The sequence below is a fragment of the Glycine max genome, chromosome 3 (genome assembly GCF_000004515.6).
Source record: "Glycine max cultivar Williams 82 chromosome 3, Glycine_max_v4.0, whole genome shotgun sequence".
Classification (NCBI taxonomy): Eukaryota; Viridiplantae; Streptophyta; class Magnoliopsida; order Fabales; family Fabaceae; genus Glycine; species Glycine max.
Genome location: NC_016090.4, coordinates 958,325 through 977,337, shown reverse-complemented (window position 1 = coordinate 977,337; position 19,013 = coordinate 958,325). Strand labels below are relative to the sequence as shown.

The 19,013-nt window shown below is 32.0% G+C and overlaps 3 protein-coding genes across 5 annotated transcripts; 2 read left to right on the top strand and 1 right to left on the bottom strand.

Annotated features, from left to right (window-relative positions):
* The first annotated feature begins 594 nt into the window (after positions 1-594).
* On the top strand, positions 595-1,932 carry LOC100783300 (F-box/kelch-repeat protein SKIP4). The gene is made up of 2 exons (XM_026128062.2): positions 595-828; positions 1,675-1,932. Exons 1-2 carry the CDS (start codon positions 595-597, stop codon positions 1,930-1,932), a joined length of 492 nt encoding a protein of 163 aa, XP_025983847.2.
* A 961-nt stretch (positions 1,933-2,893) lies between these two features.
* Positions 2,894-4,451, top strand: LOC121174635 (F-box/kelch-repeat protein SKIP4-like). The gene is made up of 2 exons (XM_041014290.1): positions 2,894-3,030; positions 3,869-4,451. Exons 1-2 carry the CDS (start codon positions 2,894-2,896, stop codon positions 4,449-4,451), a joined length of 720 nt encoding a protein of 239 aa, XP_040870224.1.
* Positions 4,452-5,724: 1,273 nt separating this feature from the next.
* On the bottom strand, positions 5,725-14,824 carry LOC100803260 (acyl-CoA thioesterase 2). 3 transcript variants are annotated; one of them, XM_003520958.4, is made up of 17 exons: positions 14,674-14,824; positions 14,424-14,516; positions 13,656-13,723; positions 13,188-13,269; positions 13,017-13,063; positions 12,767-12,892; positions 12,245-12,322; positions 12,060-12,147; positions 10,633-10,745; positions 10,180-10,242; positions 10,041-10,096; positions 8,907-9,011; positions 8,658-8,714; positions 6,810-6,911; positions 6,617-6,665; positions 6,055-6,123; positions 5,725-5,968 (listed from the first exon to the last, which is right to left on the bottom strand). In XM_003520958.4, the coding sequence occupies exons 1-17, from the start codon at positions 14,687-14,689 to the stop codon at positions 5,891-5,893; spliced, it is 1,290 nt and encodes a 429-aa protein (XP_003521006.1). In that variant the 5' UTR covers positions 14,690-14,824; the 3' UTR covers positions 5,725-5,890. The 3 variants fall into 3 exon arrangements, 2 of the variants coding, with proteins under 2 accessions (XP_003521006.1, XP_040870246.1); XR_005890856.1 differs by lacking the exons at positions 5,725-5,968; positions 6,055-6,123; positions 6,617-6,665; positions 6,810-6,911 and adding exons at positions 6,918-7,540; positions 7,892-8,061; XM_041014312.1 differs by lacking the exons at positions 5,725-5,968; positions 6,055-6,123; positions 6,617-6,665; positions 6,810-6,911 and adding an exon at positions 6,918-8,061.
* Between the last annotated feature and the right edge of the window lie 4,189 nt (positions 14,825-19,013).

The following is a 19,013-nucleotide window of genomic DNA, read 5'->3' as shown; positions in this document are numbered from 1 at the left end:
GTGACCACATTTCACATCATGCTCAAGTCGCACTTAATCATGTTCTGTAGGGGGGTATAGTGAAAATTAAGGACATATGTAGGTTGAAGGAGAAGGAAACAATAGCTAGAAACTTTTAAACATTTTTGGAGTCTGATATTTCATTCTTCAACATGTTAACTAAATGCTTTGAGATTTGGGACTACCATGACATTACTTTCAGCTTGGGATCATAATAGCTAGATGTTAATATGTTGTACAATGTATACGCAAATGAGTTGAAATAGAAGTAAAATTTTGATCTGATAAGAGTTTTACTAACATTTTCCTTTTCTTTTTCAGATCCTCTCTGTACTATATATACAATGGAGCATATAGATAAAGGAAAAGAATCATCAAATAGTGACAATGAAGTAGAAGCCACAAATTCTCCAATTATTTGTGGCCTTCCAGATGATATTTTTCTTATGTGCCTGGCAAGAATTCCTAGAAAATATCATTCTGTCCTGAAGCGTGTCTCTAAGAGATGGAGGAACTTCATTTGCTGTGAAGAGTGGTTTGTGCAGGGACAAATCAAATGAGATTTTCTGTTATATTTTGGATCCAACCTCCTCAATGAGATATTGGAAGCTTGTTGATGATCTTCCACCTCACATCTCGAAAAGAGAAGGCATGGGTTTTGAAGCTGTGGGAAATAAGCTATTCTTATTGGGTGGTTGTAGTGAGTTTCTAGATTCTACTGATGAGGTTTATTCATATGATGCTTCCTCAAACTGTTGCGCTCAAGCTTCTTCCTTGTCAACTGCTAGGTTAGTATCTTTATTTCTATTCTTTTTGGAAGCTAATTCAGTAAGTGTGGGAGTATATTAGAGAAATAGAATTGGTTTAATCATTGATTTTAGCAAGGTATAGAGTTGTTGCAGTTACTTGAACTTTTGAGAATTGGCCAACAAAGCCACAAACATAACTATACTTGGAAAGAAAATGTTTTATATGTATATGATATCCATATAATTCCTTGGCATGTCTATTCACTTCTATATGTAGTGTGTGTGTGTGTTTTTTAGGGTAAAATATGTTTTCAGTTTCTGTACATTATATGAAGCATGATTTTAGCCCCCGAACTTCCAACTTTGATCAATTTAGTCCCTGAACTTTATAAATGTAATAGTTTTTGTCCATCTTTACGGTGAAAATGTCTTTGAAAAGGGACAAAAACCACTGTTTTTCTAAAGTTCAGGGATCAAATTCAACAAAGTTAAAGTACAAGGACTAATACCAATTTTACCAAAAGTACAAGGACTAAAAACATATTTCACTCTTCTTTTTAATGAATAAAAATGGGAAGTGGAAATAAGGAGGAAGGAAACTGATGGCTGTATCAAGAACTAATTTGGAATCATGCTTTCATAATATGGTCAAAGAAAGAATCTACTCTACTATACATTTGGTTTGTCAATTTTAGTTGCCTATGTTTTGCGATTAAAAAATGAAATTGCATGTTGTTCTCACCAGTCTTAATTTTAGCCATTACTGCAATGTAGAGATCACTATTTTCTTCTACAAAAAAATTCGTACAATTTTGCTTGTGAAGTTTTGGATGAAAAACTATATGCTATAGGGGGAGGAGGTTCAAATTCAAGCTATCATTCTTGGGAGACTTTTGACCCTTTGACAAATTGTTGGACATCTCAGACAGATCCTAAAATTGTTAATGAAATTAAAGATTCAGTCATTCTTGACGGGAAGATATACATCCGATGTAGCAGATATCCTGTAACTCCTCATGTATTTGCTGTTGTATATGAACCATCAAGTGGCACATGGGAGTATGCAGATAAAGACATTGTTTCAGGATGGACTGGTCCTGCAGTTGCTGTTGATGGTACCCTTTATGTCTTGGATCAAATGTGGTTGTTGATGTTGGTGATTTGGGGAATGAGGATCAAATGATTGTGGGTTCTGCTATACCCGGATTATTATTTGATGTAAATGTAATAAGTGTTAAATGCTTGTCAAACTGAAGCATTAACTAGTTTGTGTGTGTTGTATTATGTTAAGATACAATGTATCAATGTTGCATGATACCTTTTTTCTTTTGTTGGATACAACGATATTACTGAAGTTTGAACTTGTGGCTTATATGTAAATTACTCAAATCCGACACAGTTTGCATTGCCAATCCTAGTGTTATGTTGCATAATTTGTTTATTTGTGTGGGTTGCTCTGTTTGCCTCCTTTGTATTTCTTGTTATATAGTTATCCAATATATTTTTTTTATTATAACCAAGAGATATTTGAGATTTCTACTTGATATTCAATTACTCTCTCTTGTCAGGTTGGCCCACTTTGGGAGTAAAGTAATATCTCCTCTCATGATTTCATTCTTAAGTTGAGAATTGAACCTCAATTCTTGATTAAGAAACATAGGTATCATATCACTCGTGTCAATGACTTTCCATTATCCAAAATATGAATCTTAATAACATTTTCTCATAATTTGTGTTACAATAGTTTAATGCACTATCTTCTTGTCCTGCTCTTGAAGGAATCTTTATGAAATTCTAAATAACAATAACAAGTTTATTTTTAGAAAAAAAAGTAAATGATAGGTACTTTATTTTCATTTTTTTAAGAAAAGAATTAAAATGATGTTTTATTAAGCAATTTTTTATTGACATACTGTAAATTTCTTTTTTCAACTAGTTTTATTAGTTTTTCCGTTCTTTGACCAATTTTCTCCAAAGTGATTCTGTAATCGATTTTCTGGTTTGATTTTTATTGAGATACACAAAATTGCACTATTCATGATTTTTATTATGAGAATTTTTGTTGTGTTTTGAATGCAACCGCTTCAAGAAGATATTGGAAGCACCTTTATGGTCTTCCACCTCAAATCTCAGATAGAAAAGGCATGGGTTTTGAAGCTTTGGGAAGTAAGCTATTCTTATTGGGTGGTTGTAGTGGGTTTCTAGATTTTACTGATGAGGCTTATTCATATGATGCTTCCTCAAACTGTTGGGCTGTAGCTGCTTCCTTGTCAAATGCTAGGTATATATCCTTGTCTATTATTCTTTTGGAAAGCCAAGTCAGTAAGTGTTGGAGGAGATTATATTAGTGAAATAGAATTGGTAATGTCAATCTGCTAGGATTTTCATCATAGATTTTAGGTAGAGTTCTTGCAATCTTGCTTTTACGTGAATTTATTGAGGATTGTGGATAGCAGAAAACTAGAAACAAAGCCACAAACTTATTACTATATTTGGGAAGAAAGTTTTATATGAATATGACATCCAAATAATTCCTTGCCGTGATTAGTGACTTCTATGTATCTTACAACAACAAAGTCTTATCCCCCTAATTGAGGTCAGTATCATGGATCACATAACACCATTCAACTCAGTTAAAGGTCCAAGTTTCAGCAATGTTATTTACCATGAGATCTCTCTTGATAATTTCCTCACATTTCCTTCTTGGCCTCCCTCTCTTCCTTCTCATAAGACCTGTTTATTAAGCTTGACAATATTATAAGAAATTGAAAATCACTTTAGAATTTTAATTAGAGCTGGAAATGAATTTAGACTTCTTTATTATATGTCCTAATTCTTTGCACTACCCAAAGAATTGGAGTTTAAATTAAAATTCTGAACTGTAATTCCCATTCTGTCATCCAAAGTGAGTCTTAGGGATTTATGCCTGACTTGTTTGACAATGGCATCATGCTCTCATAATATGGTCAAAGAATGATGTACTATTTTGTTTGTCAATTTTAGCTGTCTATATTTCACTATTAAAAAATGAGATTGCATGTTTTCTTTATCTGTCTTAATTGTATCCCCTAGGGTAATGTAGAGAGCACTGTTTTCTTCTACTTCTACAAAACTTTCAGGTGCTACTTGACTTGTGAAGTTTTGGATGAAAAACTATATGCTATTGGGGGATTAGTTTCAAATTCAAGTAATCATTCTTGGGATACTTTTGACCCTTTGACAAATTGCTGGACATTCCATATAGATCCTAATATTGGTTCTGATATTAAAGATTCAGTGGTTCTTGATGGGAAGATATATGTCCGATGTGCCAGACATCCGGATGTAACTCGTCGTGTTTTTGTTGTTGTATATGAACCATCAAGTGGCACGTGGCAGTATGCAGATGCTGACATGGTTTCAGGATGGACAGGTCCTGCAGTTGTTGTCGATGGTACCCTTTATGTCTTGGATAAGAGTTTGGGAACTAGTTTAATGATGTGGCATAAAGACCAAGTTGGAAAGCTTTCACCATGGCTTACTAGACCAAGCTGTCAGCTTGTTGCAGTTGGTAAAAGCATTTTTATTGTTGGAATAAATCTTAGCACTGTGGTTGTCGATGTTGGTGATTTGGGAAATGAAGGTCAGGTGATGATGGGTTCTTCTATACCTGGATTATTATCTGATTTCAATGTAATTAGTTGTAAATGCTTGTCAATCTGAAGCGTTGTGTATTATTATGTTATGATACATGTATCAATGTTACATAATTCTTTTTTCTTGGTACAATGGTAGTACCAAGGATTGAACTTATGACTTCATGTAAATTACATGAATCTCCCACAAATTGGATATCCTAGTGGTGTGGCATAATTTGGAGTGCATGTATTAGTGTGTTAAGTGTACTAATTGTAGTTAGTGGCACCAACAAATGAGCTATGCAATTAAAAGGACAGAGTAGTTAGTGGTAGTTGTATGCAAAGTGTGCTAAGTGTACATTAAGTAAGAACTAAAACCTATGCATAAGTATTGTTGTAAGATAATTGGGTTCCTTAATTTGGCTAGAGATTTGATCTTCAAGTTTATGGGTATGGAATAATATTTGTTGAGAGAGATCAATTTCTAAATAGATCTCAATATGTAAAGAGACTAATTCTTACATTCCGCTAAGATATGTCAAGTTTACCAAAAGAATAAAAAAAAAAAAGCAAGCTAAATATTGAGTTGGTATCCATTTTATATATATTATGAAATAAGGTGTTGTTTTGGTAAACTTCTCTATAAATATTTATTTATAGGAGAAAAAAAATGAAAAGGTAAAATGAATTTTGTTTCATAAGTAAATATTAACTTATGCTCTTGAGCTTTTAGAAAAGAGAGTTCTTGTAAAAATTATGTGCATAAGTTAAGTTGATCTTAACTTATGAGAAAAAAATTCAATTCATTTTATACTCTTATTTTATTCTATTCTAAGTGTTTTTAAAAAAGTTTAGCCAAACAAAGTAATAGTGTGAAATCTTTCCATTGGAGTGATAGTCCTCTGCCCAAGTTCTCTCATGCTTCATCTTAGTGTCTTTGCTTCTATGGTACAAGAACATATCACTTTTTTACTAGATATAGTTTTTTATATATTTTTTTTATCCGTGAGAATTGAAAACAGTATCAAGATATTTACAACACTTAAAATATTCAAACAAAAGAACACCAAGGTTATTTTCCATCTATTCCATTTAAAGATTAAGCTTTTACTTCCATTTTATTATGTATCATGCTTTGACGTATCATGCTTTGACGGTAATTAGACAAAGTTTTTGAATTTAATTAAATTACGTGGGTTAATATTAATTGATGATTTGAAATATTGTTTAAATCATTATTTACCAATGAAATTATTGAGTATATTATTAATTATACTATCAATTTTATGAATATTATAATTTGGACTTTGTTTCAGAGTAACCTTTTGATGAGTTAGGTTATTCATTTTTATAATCTGTTTGGAGCATTATCAAATTTATTGTATAGTATATACGAAAGAAGCATTTTTAGAGCAATACAAAAATTTACATATATAATTTAGATATTAAGATGTTATGGATACGTGGAATTTTCTAAAATAACTATAAAATGGATACATGCTAATCTGTGCATTTTTCAGCAGTTCATAACTTAGATTTAATGGCTGAATTTCCGGGATTAATTTTCCTGGCTAGTCCTTCTTGAACCAATGATACAAGAAGCTGCAAGATTAACAGAGTGGCACACTGTAAGACAAAGCTATACATAGAAAGAGCGAAAATGATTGGATAATCTGATCATGCTTTACCTCTCCCTTCTGATTGAACATTTGGCCGGTGACAAAGACACGTGCACTATAGGCACTTGGAGTAAAGATCTACATAGAAAAATGAATTTGCAATCAAAATAACAACAAATTAATGGAATAAATTATCATGTATGTTAAATTTTTTGAATTTTTGAATAATTACTTTAAAAGTTATATAATAATGATTACTGATTGATTGATAGGGTAAAACTTTTTACAAGATTAGTGCATAATCATTAAATTCAAATACAAAAGAGTTAACAGAATGACAGTAAACCATAGGATTCCTCTTTCATTTAGATTTAGTAGAATTGATTTTAAAATGATAAACATGGTTAATATGTGTGCCTAAATCTCAACCATAAGTTTTATCTTGAAACATGTGTAAAATTGATTTTGGTAGTAAACCAAATAGGACCTAAGTGATGAATGAGTAACAATTGTTGAATATTGATTTGGCTCATTGATCATTAACTGGAAATATTATTATGAAAAAATCTTTTGCTGTTATTTCCCCAAAATGAAACATGAGAAACAAGAATGAAACTAGTATGAAACTCACCGCGAATAGCACCCAGTCATCAGCTTTTACGGATCGATGAAACCACATACTGAAATGAAAAATCAAAAAAGTATTTAACAAAAAGCAAGAAAGCAAATTCATACCTTGAAAAACTTGTTGCACATGCCCCCACATTTTCTAATGTTAACAAATAAACAACTTATCAAGAAACCTGTAGGATTCAGATACTTACGAGTGATCCAGACTAACAGAACGTGTCCTGAAACCCTTCTCACGGTGGGGATTCAAACTTACTTGAAGAAATATTAGATCGGAAGCGTATGCCACCACGCACCTGCAATACATTGTATGAAAAAGTTACGAAATGCAAGAAATCAAAGTATTGTTTAAGAATACTAAAGAGAGTATCGCATTGCTACTCCAAGACAACCAGATTCAGGCAGTCTCACATTCACAGGGCTCTAATGGATGCAAGCATTGGTTTCGCACATCAGTTAAAGTTGTAAGTAAGGTTTAAATGGAATTTTAGTTCCTCTATTCTTCAAAATAAAAACATTTAATTTTGTATTGCCAGTTTGTAGTTTTTAGTTTTGAAATGAAATTTTGGAAATAAAAGTTGTTTGGCAAAATTGGTGTTAAAATGGTTTTTAACCAAATTTTAAAACACTTATATAGGCTAATTTTGAAAACCAAAAAAAGGGGTTTCCTATCCAAAGTTGTAAGTTTTTTATAACTATTGTAATAGCTCCCCTCATTCGTGAATGCTTCGCCCCTCCCTCATTCGAAAAAGCCACTGACATTTCCGACGTTGAGCAGAACAACATCATCGTTGTTGACCCCCACCCTCCTCTCTACCTTCAATATTGACGGCGCCGAACTGCTCAATGAGATTTGGCTCTTTTGCAGCAGTGCGTTAATCTAAACCCGATGCTCCTTTTCCCGAACCATCCTTCTTCCCCTTTCCTGCAATTTTAATCACATTCACCAGCTTCAAATCTAAACACAAATTCCCCACACCTCCTTTTGCACTTTTCATCAAAATTCCAATTGGATATCTGATTCCCACCTCAAAATGTTTTATTTTTATTATTTTTTTTCACACCAAGCTGAATAAACAATAACATTAAAAGGAACTTTTTCCTTTTCCCTTTCTTTGTCCCTTTCTCGGAAAAGGGAAAAGAAACAAAACATTTCTAGGTTTGATTTATTTACGTGTCTGTCTTTAATATGAAATTTGTGAAGTTTTAAAGGGAGGCGTGGCAAGCAGAAATGACGAGGGTGAAGAATGAAGATGAAGGGAAGCAGGTTACGAACGTCGCAGTCTCTACAGATTGTGGGGTGGCTTGAGGTTGTTGTGGACGACAGACAGAGCATGATGAATGTTCTGGCGCTAAGGTTGCGCGTGGTGGTAAAGGCAAATTCAGTACTAGTGTTGTCTTGTGAGTTGTGACACGGACAAGAGGGAGGTTATAGAAGTGCCATATCTAACAAATTAAAAGAAAAATGATAAAATTGGTAACAATTTTTTAAAACTGGAAACAAAGAAAACTGAAAAGTATGAATTAAAAACATAAATCAGTTTTAGTTTGTAAATTTTTCAAAACTTGAAAACTAAAACCACCCCAAATGGGCCTTAGTTCCCTATTTTAAAATAGAGACATTTAGTCCCCACTATTGTAAAATTTATAATTTTGATCATTTCTTCAAACTAAAAATATTAATTATTAAGAAATTAACATTGATTATAACATAGATTTAACAAATTATCTTGTGTCAGATCACTAAATTTGAATCACATCAAGTTAATTTCTTATCATCAATGTTTTTTGAATTTGATGAAATGATCAAAATTACGGATTTTACAAAAGTAGAGGTCTAAATATATTTATTTTAAAATAGGTGAATTAAATTGTGGAATTTAAAATACTGGAGGACTAAATGTTTTTATTTTAAAATAGAGGAATCAAAATTACACAGGGGCTAAAATTACATTTAAGCCAAGTTTTAATTGAGTTACCAATTCTGCTAAACTTCTCGGAGATCCAGACACAGAGAAAGTAAATAGAAGATATGTATGTACCTATGCAAGGCTTCATCATCTGAAAGTTTTCCCTTTGCTCTAAACCAGTATCTCAAACTGCAAACAGTATTTACACAAGTTCAAATTAATATCTAGCATTTAAAAAATCAGGCATTAAGGTTACATTTGGAAAAATGATTTGGTGAGAAAGGAGGGCGATGCTCCCTTCCAAATCTTTCTGATCAGTACATTGCATAAATGCTGATAATAAAAGTAAGTGAAAAATTGCAGACACAACATCTGACTAACCTGGGAGGAGATTTTGTCATATTTGTTGCAGTTTCATATTCACATAATCGTATCTCTATGGGCCATGGGATGAATTGAGATGTAGCTACTTTGTTCCGATAGGTTCTGAGGCAAAGAATTTTGTCATTACAGTGCAGAAAATCAGCATGCAGACTTATCAACATAGTTCATGATCATACCATCCTTTGGCCAAAAAAGAAGTCTTTACATTTTACTTTTATGTAATATTAAAGAGCCCCAAATAAAAACAAAGTAAAAAAATTTATTGTTGATGGTGCACAAGTATTCAAAAGCTTATAGTAATATACTGTGAAAATTCTTACATCTATGACAATATCCTCAGAGCATTCCATGGATGACTATGTAACAGTGGGTCACTCAACCAGAATTCTTTAGTTTTTTAATACTGACACTGAAACCCGAAAGTCATGTGCCAGTTTTCTTGCATTTTTTTAATCAAATAATGCAAAAACAAATTTCACAGGAAAATGTTTAAACGATTGTTTGGTTTGGAAAAACATTTTATGTATTTACGTAAGGGTTTTCACAAATAATTAGAAAAATGTCACTTTGTTTCTTGTGTTCAAAGATTTGTATAAGAAATGATTAAAACATTTCGTTTTTTTAGTGTTTCCTATACAAGATGAAATTTTTGTAATTATGATTGAAAACAAGAAATAAAAAATAGTTTTTCTCAAACCAAACAAATCCAAAGTTTCCATCAATTTTATTTTTCATCATATTAAAATTCATAAAGAAACGTCATTTTGATAATATCCCAAAGGCAAATTTGTTCTTGAGGAGTTTTTCAACCAATCAGACATTTCGATGATTAAGGACCAGGCACCCCAACTTGGAGATTCCAGGTTCAAATTTGAAACAAGGATGGATAGATGGGAAGGATATGGGTTTCCCTGTTGTATGACCCAAATCCCAATAGATCAAAAAACATAATTTAGTTTCATGTGTAGCCTTTATATAGTCCTGACAGATACATTATGATAAATAGAGGAGATCCCATGAACGTCCCACAAAAGCAAACACAACATACAAAGAAAGATAAATGAAAACAAATATAGTCATATAGAACAATAATATTGCCTCAACCAAGTTTTTCTTCGCAATAAATCTTACATTGGTAAACGAGGGTCAGTAAGACGTCTCTCCCGAAGCTCTTCCATTGGCAGAAGCTATAAGCAACAAATTGAAAAATATTAATAATCAGAAAACCACCGTACCAAAAAATCATAACAGACATAAGCTTGTATCTTGCCTTATCTGGAGTAGGGACAGATGGTATAGCTACTTCTTGGTGGACCATCCCTGATTCTTCTTTCTGTAGATTAAGAAAATAACTGAAATTTATTTCAAATTCAGAACGAAATTCCTTGACTGGAGCAAGAGCATATATGTTAAAAGAACATGTCAGAGTCATGCTGACAGCAGCCTAAATGAAGATATATTAGCCATATTGTGTTTTGCAGTTATGAAAAAAAATTAAAAAGACAAAAAGAAACTTATGTGCATTGCACAGGTTAAAATAGAAGTGTAGTACTAAAACTTGGTGTTATAGACTACATTCCATTAAATAGATAGATAGATAGATAGATAGATATAGAGAGAGAGAGAGGGAGGGAGGGCACAACAAGGCTAGGTTCACAACTACAGAAAACAAAATAATTACTAAAAATTTAAATTTTTCTAAGTCAAGAAGAATATAGATTACTTGAAATGAAGCCATCAGAGTGAATATGACATTTCCTTTTTGAATTCCATCCACTTTCCTTGAAGCAAAGCTCTTTCCATCTCGGAGACGGTGAACTTGGTATGTAATTGGCACTGGAAAAGAAATGTTCATACTATGTATAATTTTTTTATTAATTATAAGCTAAAGCACACAAATAAATTTGTAGTGAAAAAAACATGGTGTAAGTATGATAATACTGGAATTCACACATCAGATTTTATAAAATCAATCATACAGAATATATGACATGATTTATTCAAAAGTTTTGTTTTTGCACAACAATTTTTACTCAAAAGTTAATTATCATAAAAGACCAACTATAGGATCTACTCTCTGGCAGAAACTTACAGAAAGACAACATGAAAACTAGCTTATTCTCCAACAGAGCCCCAGCATATGTAATTCATGATAACAAGATCTAGCTTATATTAAAGCATGGAGTTTAGGTAATGACCCATAAAGAGCTTGAAAATACTGAGTTTTTTTAAAAAAAATAAAAAAGGGGAAATTTCACTGGATGTTAGATGCACAGTGATCCTTTGAGGCATTGCAGCAAAGATAGATCATGGGACCTGTTTTAGTGACACCTAATTTCTCAAAACCATTCATCGTTGAAGCTGATGCTTTGGGGTCAGGCATAGGAGCTATTGTAATGCAGGAGTCCAGACCCATAGCTTATTATAGCAAGGCTCTTTTGATATGTCCATACAATATTGTAATGCAGGAACTCCTGGCTTTAGTTATGCCCATACAATATTGGTGTCCTATCTTTTGGGCAGAAAATTCAGTCTTTACGACCAAAAAGTCTTCACCATCTGTTGGAACAATGAATCACAACTCAAAACCAGCAGGACTGGTTTGTTAAGATATTGAGATATGATTTTGACAAGTGCATAAGATGGGAAAGGATAATAATGGGGATGATGATTTATTACAAAAGGAGGAAGGGGAATTGTGATTCTTATTAGACCAATTTGGTTGGATGCAGAAAAAATTCAACAAGAGATTGCAGATTCCTTTCTCCAAAAAATCATTTCTTCCTAGTTATGCTCCGGAACAGGGTAAGTAATTTTACAAGTCCATATGTCATATCATCCACTTCTACCTGGATTCCAGTTTTATGTCAGAAATTCCATGCCACACCTTTTAGTGGTCATTCAGGGGTTTACTGCACATGTAGAAGACTGGAAGCAAATCTGTACTGGCCAGGTATGATGACAACAGTCACCTAATATGGTAGCAGAATGTTCCACACCCAGAAAAGGAAAATAAACCTTTCAAGCGTCATAGTTTATAAAGGTATTATAGGACACACATCTCATCTCAGGAAAATGAGTAAAAAGAAGTAGAAAGGGAAGTCACATTCAGAGCATTGTCAGCAAAGTCAAGTGATTAAGCATGCTTACTGTTTAAATCCCCCGCAAGAATAAAATAGGCATGCAAACTATGAACAACCTTAAGAGAGCCAACAGATTTTGAAGCTGCAGCCAGAGCCTGCACATTAAATTTTCAGTAATCAATATATCTATAAAAGATTCCACTGACATGGGTAGTGTGCTTTAATATGGAAGATAAAGCAGTATGATCATACCTGTCCAATCATCTGCCCCCCAAACACCTTTCCAAATCTTGGAGCATCTGGAAGGGTAATTCCTTGGAAGATATCTACCTTCCAAAGAGAATAAGAAAATGCTTTAATTTAAGGCAGAATTCCAGGGTATTACTACATACCATCAAAGATACACCATATGTTTCAACAGAAATACCAAAATTTTACTATCAAAGAGAACCAGGACAACCACATCAGTCTAGTTCTACTTACCCTTTTCTAATAGCAGTCATACATCTATGATCTATCTTAAAAAATATTTAAATTGCTGTATCATCTTTCCTTTTTCCAATTTTCTTTTAATTTCTTATCTTCACCATAGGCATGTTAGCATGTCTTTTCCGAGAGTGATGCACAGACAAGTTGTGAAAAGATTTATGAAGGACAGAATTAGTATAGTGATGTACACAGGCAGTAAAACATACAATTATTTTTCTCTCCCAGTTAATCACTCCATAAATGCCTTAAATCAATAATCAAATTAATGATATATATTGAGAGAACCTCGAGCGGCTCCAAATGCAATATATTCTCCACAGGTGAGCATGTCTCGAGAGAATTTTCTGCTCTCCAGATAGACTTTGGCTGCAGCAGTGTTGAGTGCTCATGAGGAAGCACTAAGCATGTCAGCTGCCACATGTCAGCACAGGAGTAAATAATTCATTTTGTTTAAGTGCATCTCAGGTGATTGCTTGTACACTCAACCTGAGGTTTTGACATTGGAAAGCAGCAGGACAAGAAACTAAAAGGGCACCTTAGACAAAGCAACAACATCTGCCTGGTGAACTGTGTTTGACAAACCTGCAATTTGCAAGTTCACAACATTCTCATGTCTCCGATAACAGAAAATAACTCAAGATGGCATAAACTACCAGACAAGTATGTAACCTATGGGATGAAAGGAAATAAGAATGAAGTTTACTACCATAACCAAAGTAGTCATATTGTTTCAATTGGAACTCTGGTCGATTTTCATCATTGGCACTAACAGATCCAAGAACCTCAGCCTACAAGCAATGAAACTGGATTTTCAGCGTAAATTTGTCAATTGAAATGCTACAGGTAAATATAAAACCATTCATATGGTTTCACCCATAAGTTTTTAAGCTATTGGGATAGTTAGTTCATGACATGGTATCTAAGCCTCTATGACCCAAGTGATCAAGAATTTGATCTTTGTTTCCTATTATTTTAATAAAAAGTTAAGGGCATTATTTATTTGACAAAACTTTTAAGTTTACAATTTACTGTTTTTACTAGTAATTACAAAATTGCCACCTTGTTTTCATTTTGTCATCTGTTTTTGAAGATTTGCATAGGAAATAGTGAAAATTGAAACCTGGCTGTCTGTTTTTGTTTCTCTAAGGTCTACGACATGAATATTTAAGCATACCTCTCCATCCAATATGAAGTACACACCATCTCCGGGTTCACCCTCGCGAACAACATACTCTCCGGGCTCTACACAAGAATCCATCAAAAACAAAAACTGAAAAAGATTAATTCATATGAATCTTCCAATTAAATTATTTCAATCCTAAATATTAAGTAAAGATTCCACTAACTAGCTGCACTAGGATACAATGAATGGAATAACATCTTAATGAAAAATTCAAGAAACGATTCTCTGAGGTCCAAACATATTTTCAGACAATTCATGGCAAAAATTCCAATTTCACAACTTTTAAATCACTGTCCACATTTGCAATTATATTGCATTGCAGTTTCGTGGATTTCCACAACCACTAACACTACCAATTACCTAGCCACGTTACTGCATTTTCAATTTCAAGTAACAGCGCACAATGCGTATTAATTATCACAATGTGATCACAACTGCAACAGCAATTTACATTTCAATCCGAAAAAAAGAATAATCAGAGTTTCTTTATTCCTCAAACCTTCATAACTCTTCATATAGAGAAAGAAATTATGTATGATGGTTCGATATCTTGGGAAACCTAATAGGTTTAGTTCTCATTATCTCCTAATCGATCCGAGACATCTATTCATTTAAGCATATATCATCTTATTTAATAGTAGTCTAACGAGTTAACTTAATTTCATCACATAAAATAAAGTATGATAAATAAATATTATAGTTGTCTTCAAATATTATTCCACATTAATTATTGAATTACAAAATTCCAACAATATTTACCACAATGTTTGACATCCACAAGTTGAGCTATCTTCCTCAGAGACGAGCTCGGAAGCCTCTGCAGGAGAGGAACGCATCCGAGAAACTCAAACGCTGCAAATACCAAAATCCAAAAACATCAAACCAAAAACGAACCAAAAAAAAAATCTCAGCTTCAAAAATCTCCACTATCATGTTTTGATTGCTTTAAAAAAAACGAAACTCTTTGTCATTTCATGATTTCTAGTTTCGCGCTCATTGGAACTCTCACCTTTCTCGCTTTCCATTTTTTTCACGGAGCAATGCAATTCGATTTCTTCGGATTTTCAACGCAGCAAAAGCAATGCAATGCAATTCAATTCAATTTTTTGTTTCTTCTTCGGTTTTAGCGCTCGGCACGCTCAATAGATATAGCTATGTACGGTATGTATAGTGTGGAGGACGGTGTGGAATCCAGTGTGCGGCGGTGTGCGGCTAAACGTGGACGCGTGCGGTTTCAACCAATAGCGGTGCACCGATGGCAACGAGTGTTGAAGATTCGGCGTCCACGTGGATTAAAGGTGGTCGGTAGCTGCATGACTTTACGAGGTGGTGGTCCACACCAGATCTGCCCTCAACCAAGCGTAGATTAGTTTCTTTTTTCTTGATTTACCAAAATGTGAAATCAAACTTATGTTTACAAGAACATTGGTTAAAAAATTTGAAATATAAATATTTTTATTTGGAGATAAAAATTTCTCAAATAGAGTTATCTATGATTTGTTTAAATTTTTTTATGATTTATATAATAAATATTTTTTATTTTAAAAAAATACTGTTTTACAAAATATCCTACCAAAATTTAGGAATGAGTTTAATGTCCTAATCCAAAATAAAGAAAGACTCAAAACTAATAATTCATGGTTATTGTGAGAAATAATACTATCATAAATTGAATTGAATAAACCATCAATTATATTTCTAAAATATTATAAGTATTTTTTTAAGTATTAGAAATCATGTTAAACAGTCGTTCAAGTATTAAAACATTCTTAACAAAAATTTAGTCATTTTTTTCAAATTAGTCCTTAGATGTAAGTGAAATATATTACCATTAGGATAAATTAATGTATATTAAATGTTTTTTTTTTTTCTGAATGTTGCTTTGATAACTACCACTTGTACAAATTTATTACTTTAAACACTATTTGTGCTACTACTACTACTTGTACAAATATAACTACTACGCTCAATTCATTTCACATAAATTAATAAATATTTAATGTAATTATAAAATTGTTATATTTGAATTAAAATATTTTTATTTAATATCTCAATTTTTTATATTTATACCACTAATAGTGAGTGTTAAATAAGAAAATATTTAAAAAAAACATACATTAATTAGATTTTAAAATCCTAAAACATTAATTATTTAAAAAAAAATAGAAAGCTAAAACATAAAAAAAAATACCAAAAAGAAATAATAAATGATCCTCCTTATCATTCTCATATTCGAAAGTGTATTTTCTCTTTTGATCATGAATGAGAAGATATGATCTATGCATTGTCAAAAAATAAATGAAAACAATACTTGAAGAACGAAATCAATTTACTTTATTTTTGAATCGTACGACTACACATAAACGTCATTAATTATCACTTGAAAATCTATTTATTTGTTTATTTTTTTAATTATTTAAATAAAGTATTATGTACTAATATTTATCACATTTTAAATAAATGTCATAAGTGCATAAACTCGGCGGCAGAATATGTTTTTTGTGCGTGAGATCTTATCTTTTCCAATCTCTCATGTCTAGGATTTTATTTTATTTTTTTCAATCATTCACACCATCTCCAATTCTCCATATTTACTAATATGGACCATTTGATTAACATGGGCTATATATAGTTGGTCAAAAAGGTAATAATGAAAAAATATTATAATTTGATATTAGTATTTAGTCAGCATCGAAAAAAAAAATTATATTAGTTATTTTCTTTGAGTAGGCTCGCCTTGGGCTCTTTGGTCCCTACTTCCGGTTTTCTTTTCCCGAGCGGATGGAAGTTTCTTTTTAGTTTTTACCTATAAGGAACATTTAGAATAAGAGTAAATTATATTAACTTAAACTGTGATTTGTTGAGATTAGACATGACTTATATTTTTAATACTATTTACATAACCTCATTTGAGTACATAATGTAATATTTTTAAAATAATTAAAAAATTAGTATAATACTTCGTCACCTCTGTTTCTTTTTTATAAAAAAAATTATAGTATATTTTATACTATAACTTATCTTTTTATAAATATGAACAAATATAATATATAAGAAAAATATGTGTATAATATTTTTTATATTGGAAGATAATACAATTTTTTAGTATCTTTTTGTATTTCTTTTAACTTTGTCAAGATGTTAGTCGTAATTTATAGATAATTACAACTAATTATGAATACTAACCAGAATAATTAGGCTTGTAAATCAATGTCTCAACACCTAATGTAACTACTCATTTTACAATGAATAAGAGAAATATTTTCTATGATTCTTATTGATCTAATATATACGCTATCAAAGTTTATCCTAAATATATTAAAGGGTCATTCACATATTATTTACACATCAAGTCCATAGTACTAAGCTTGAAGAGATTTATGAGGAAAAGTTTAAATATCACATTGGTTAAAGATAGTGTTGAGATATAATATATTAGTAGATGTCAACCTTCACCTTATAACATTATTCTTGTTTTAAACAAGCAGTTACACGCCTTCCATTACCTTTAATCTTCTTAGTTCTTAGTGTTAGCCAATTTGCAAGAGGTAATCATATGTATTTCGAGTTTCATCCTAACCACTATTTTGTGAAATCTCAAGGTTCCTATGAAGTCTTGCTTCATGGACAAGTTGGACTAAGCAAGCCCTCTTTTAGCTCATGTGGAACCTAAAAGTACTAAGCAAGCCCTCCAAGATCCCAAATGTTTTCTACAATGAATGAAGAAGTTTATGCTCAACATAGGAATCATATTTGGTGCTTTGTCCCTCTTCCACCTAACAAAGTTCCCATTTGGATGTAAGTGGATGTTTAGGATAAAATAAAATGTTAATGACTCCATTAACAAATATAAGGCGTGGGTAGTTGCAAAAGGCTTTAACCAACAACATGGTTTTTTTTTTATTTTAATGGGATGTTTCTCTAGTGATAAAATATATCATTGTTCATGTCATTTTGACATTAACTTTCACCTACGAATGGTCATTTCTTTAGTTTGATGTTAATAATGTGTTTTTTAATAGTTTACTTGAGTAAGAGGTTTATATGACTCAATCACCAGGATTTGAATCATCTAATACTTCCTTAGTTTGCTAATTGCACAAGGTAATCTATCAACTTAAACAAGCCCTTTGTGCTTGGTTTAAGTGTCTTAAATATACGCTGCTTCAATTCAATTTAGCTTTAAAGACAATAAATTAGAATACATTTCTTGAGTATCTCCTTGTATTTCTTTTAGTTGTCTAGTTGTAAGTTAGTTGTTGTAACTGTCGTTACCAGATAGTTGTAACTAACTCTGAGTTTTGACTAGTATAATTAGGTTTGTAATTTAGAGCTTCAATAATGCATAACTAAAACTAAGGTTGCTCTAATTTACCTAATCTAGACAATAAAGAAGATAAAAAGGAAAATAATATAAAATTCATTCATGTCTTCATTGATTGATTTCCTCATAAAATAATACATTTATATACCCTAATTGATGCTAATTAGTGGACACTATCTATCCATGTGTCAACATCACATTATTTATAATAAAAACAATAATACAACTATCAACTATATCCTATATAGTCTTTTAGCCATTTTAATTTTGAAAGCATATTTGGGCCTCTTAAAGTCCATCCTAACACTCAACAACTAATGTAACTACTCATATTACCATTAATAACAAAAACACTTTCTTTGATTCTTCTTATCTATAAAGTGAGTAAAATTGTGTGGAACCAAGAGAAGAAATTGAAAGACCTTGCCCATTTCCAAGGAAAATCTGGTTTAATCCCTCAAATGGAGTAGTGTGCTAAATCTTTTGCATAGAATTAATCACATGATGCAAGATTAGGAATCCACCTTTAAGAAGTGATCTGATCAGTGCTTGCCACCGTGGCCTAAGGTAGGTGTGGTCAAGTGAAATGTTGAGAAGTAACCTACCCAAAAGGACATAAATTCATGGAGTTAGTAAACACAAAACAAAGAAAAGAAGAAGATGGACAAGTAGCTGTGAATATTTAAGGGTGTGTTTGATAAACACAGAGTGTAGAAAGAGAAAAATAACATAGGTGATAGGACAAATACTTAAGTAACAACATAACTTTTTATTTTATATACTGTTTGACAAACAATGAAAAATACAAGTTAATTTATTACAATACTCTTTTTAATATTATCTTAATTCATACTAATTATCTTAAATACAAGGATAGTGGTGATGGTGTTAATAATGACAATGTTAACATGGCAACGAAAATGGTGATGTGGTGGTAGTGGAAGTGGCATAGGCGATGGTGATGTAATGATAATAGTGGTAGTAATAGTGACGATCATGGTGATGAATGACGATAGTGATAGCAA

Coding starts and splice junctions, on each gene's coding strand:
- LOC100783300 (XM_026128062.2), top strand. CDS start 595: ATGAGATATTGGAAGCTTGTTGATGATCTTCCACCTCACATCTCGAAA. Junction 829..1,674: donor TCTTTTTGGAAGCTAATTCA/GTAAGTGTGGGA, acceptor TGGACATCTCAG/ACAGATCCTAAAATTGTTAA.
- LOC121174635 (XM_041014290.1), top strand. CDS start 2,894: ATGGGTTTTGAAGCTTTGGGAAGTAAGCTATTCTTATTGGGTGGTTGT. Junction 3,031..3,868: donor GCTTCCTTGTCAAATGCTAG/GTATATATCCTT, acceptor CAAAACTTTCAG/GTGCTACTTGACTTGTGAAG.
- LOC100803260 (XM_003520958.4), bottom strand. Junction 12,148..12,244: donor GGGGGCAGATGATTGGACAG/GTATGATCATAC, acceptor TTTAATGTGCAG/GCTCTGGCTGCAGCTTCAAA. Junction 6,666..6,809: donor TCTGTTAGTCTGGATCACTC/GTAAGTATCTGA, acceptor TTTTCATTTCAG/TATGTGGTTTCATCGATCCG.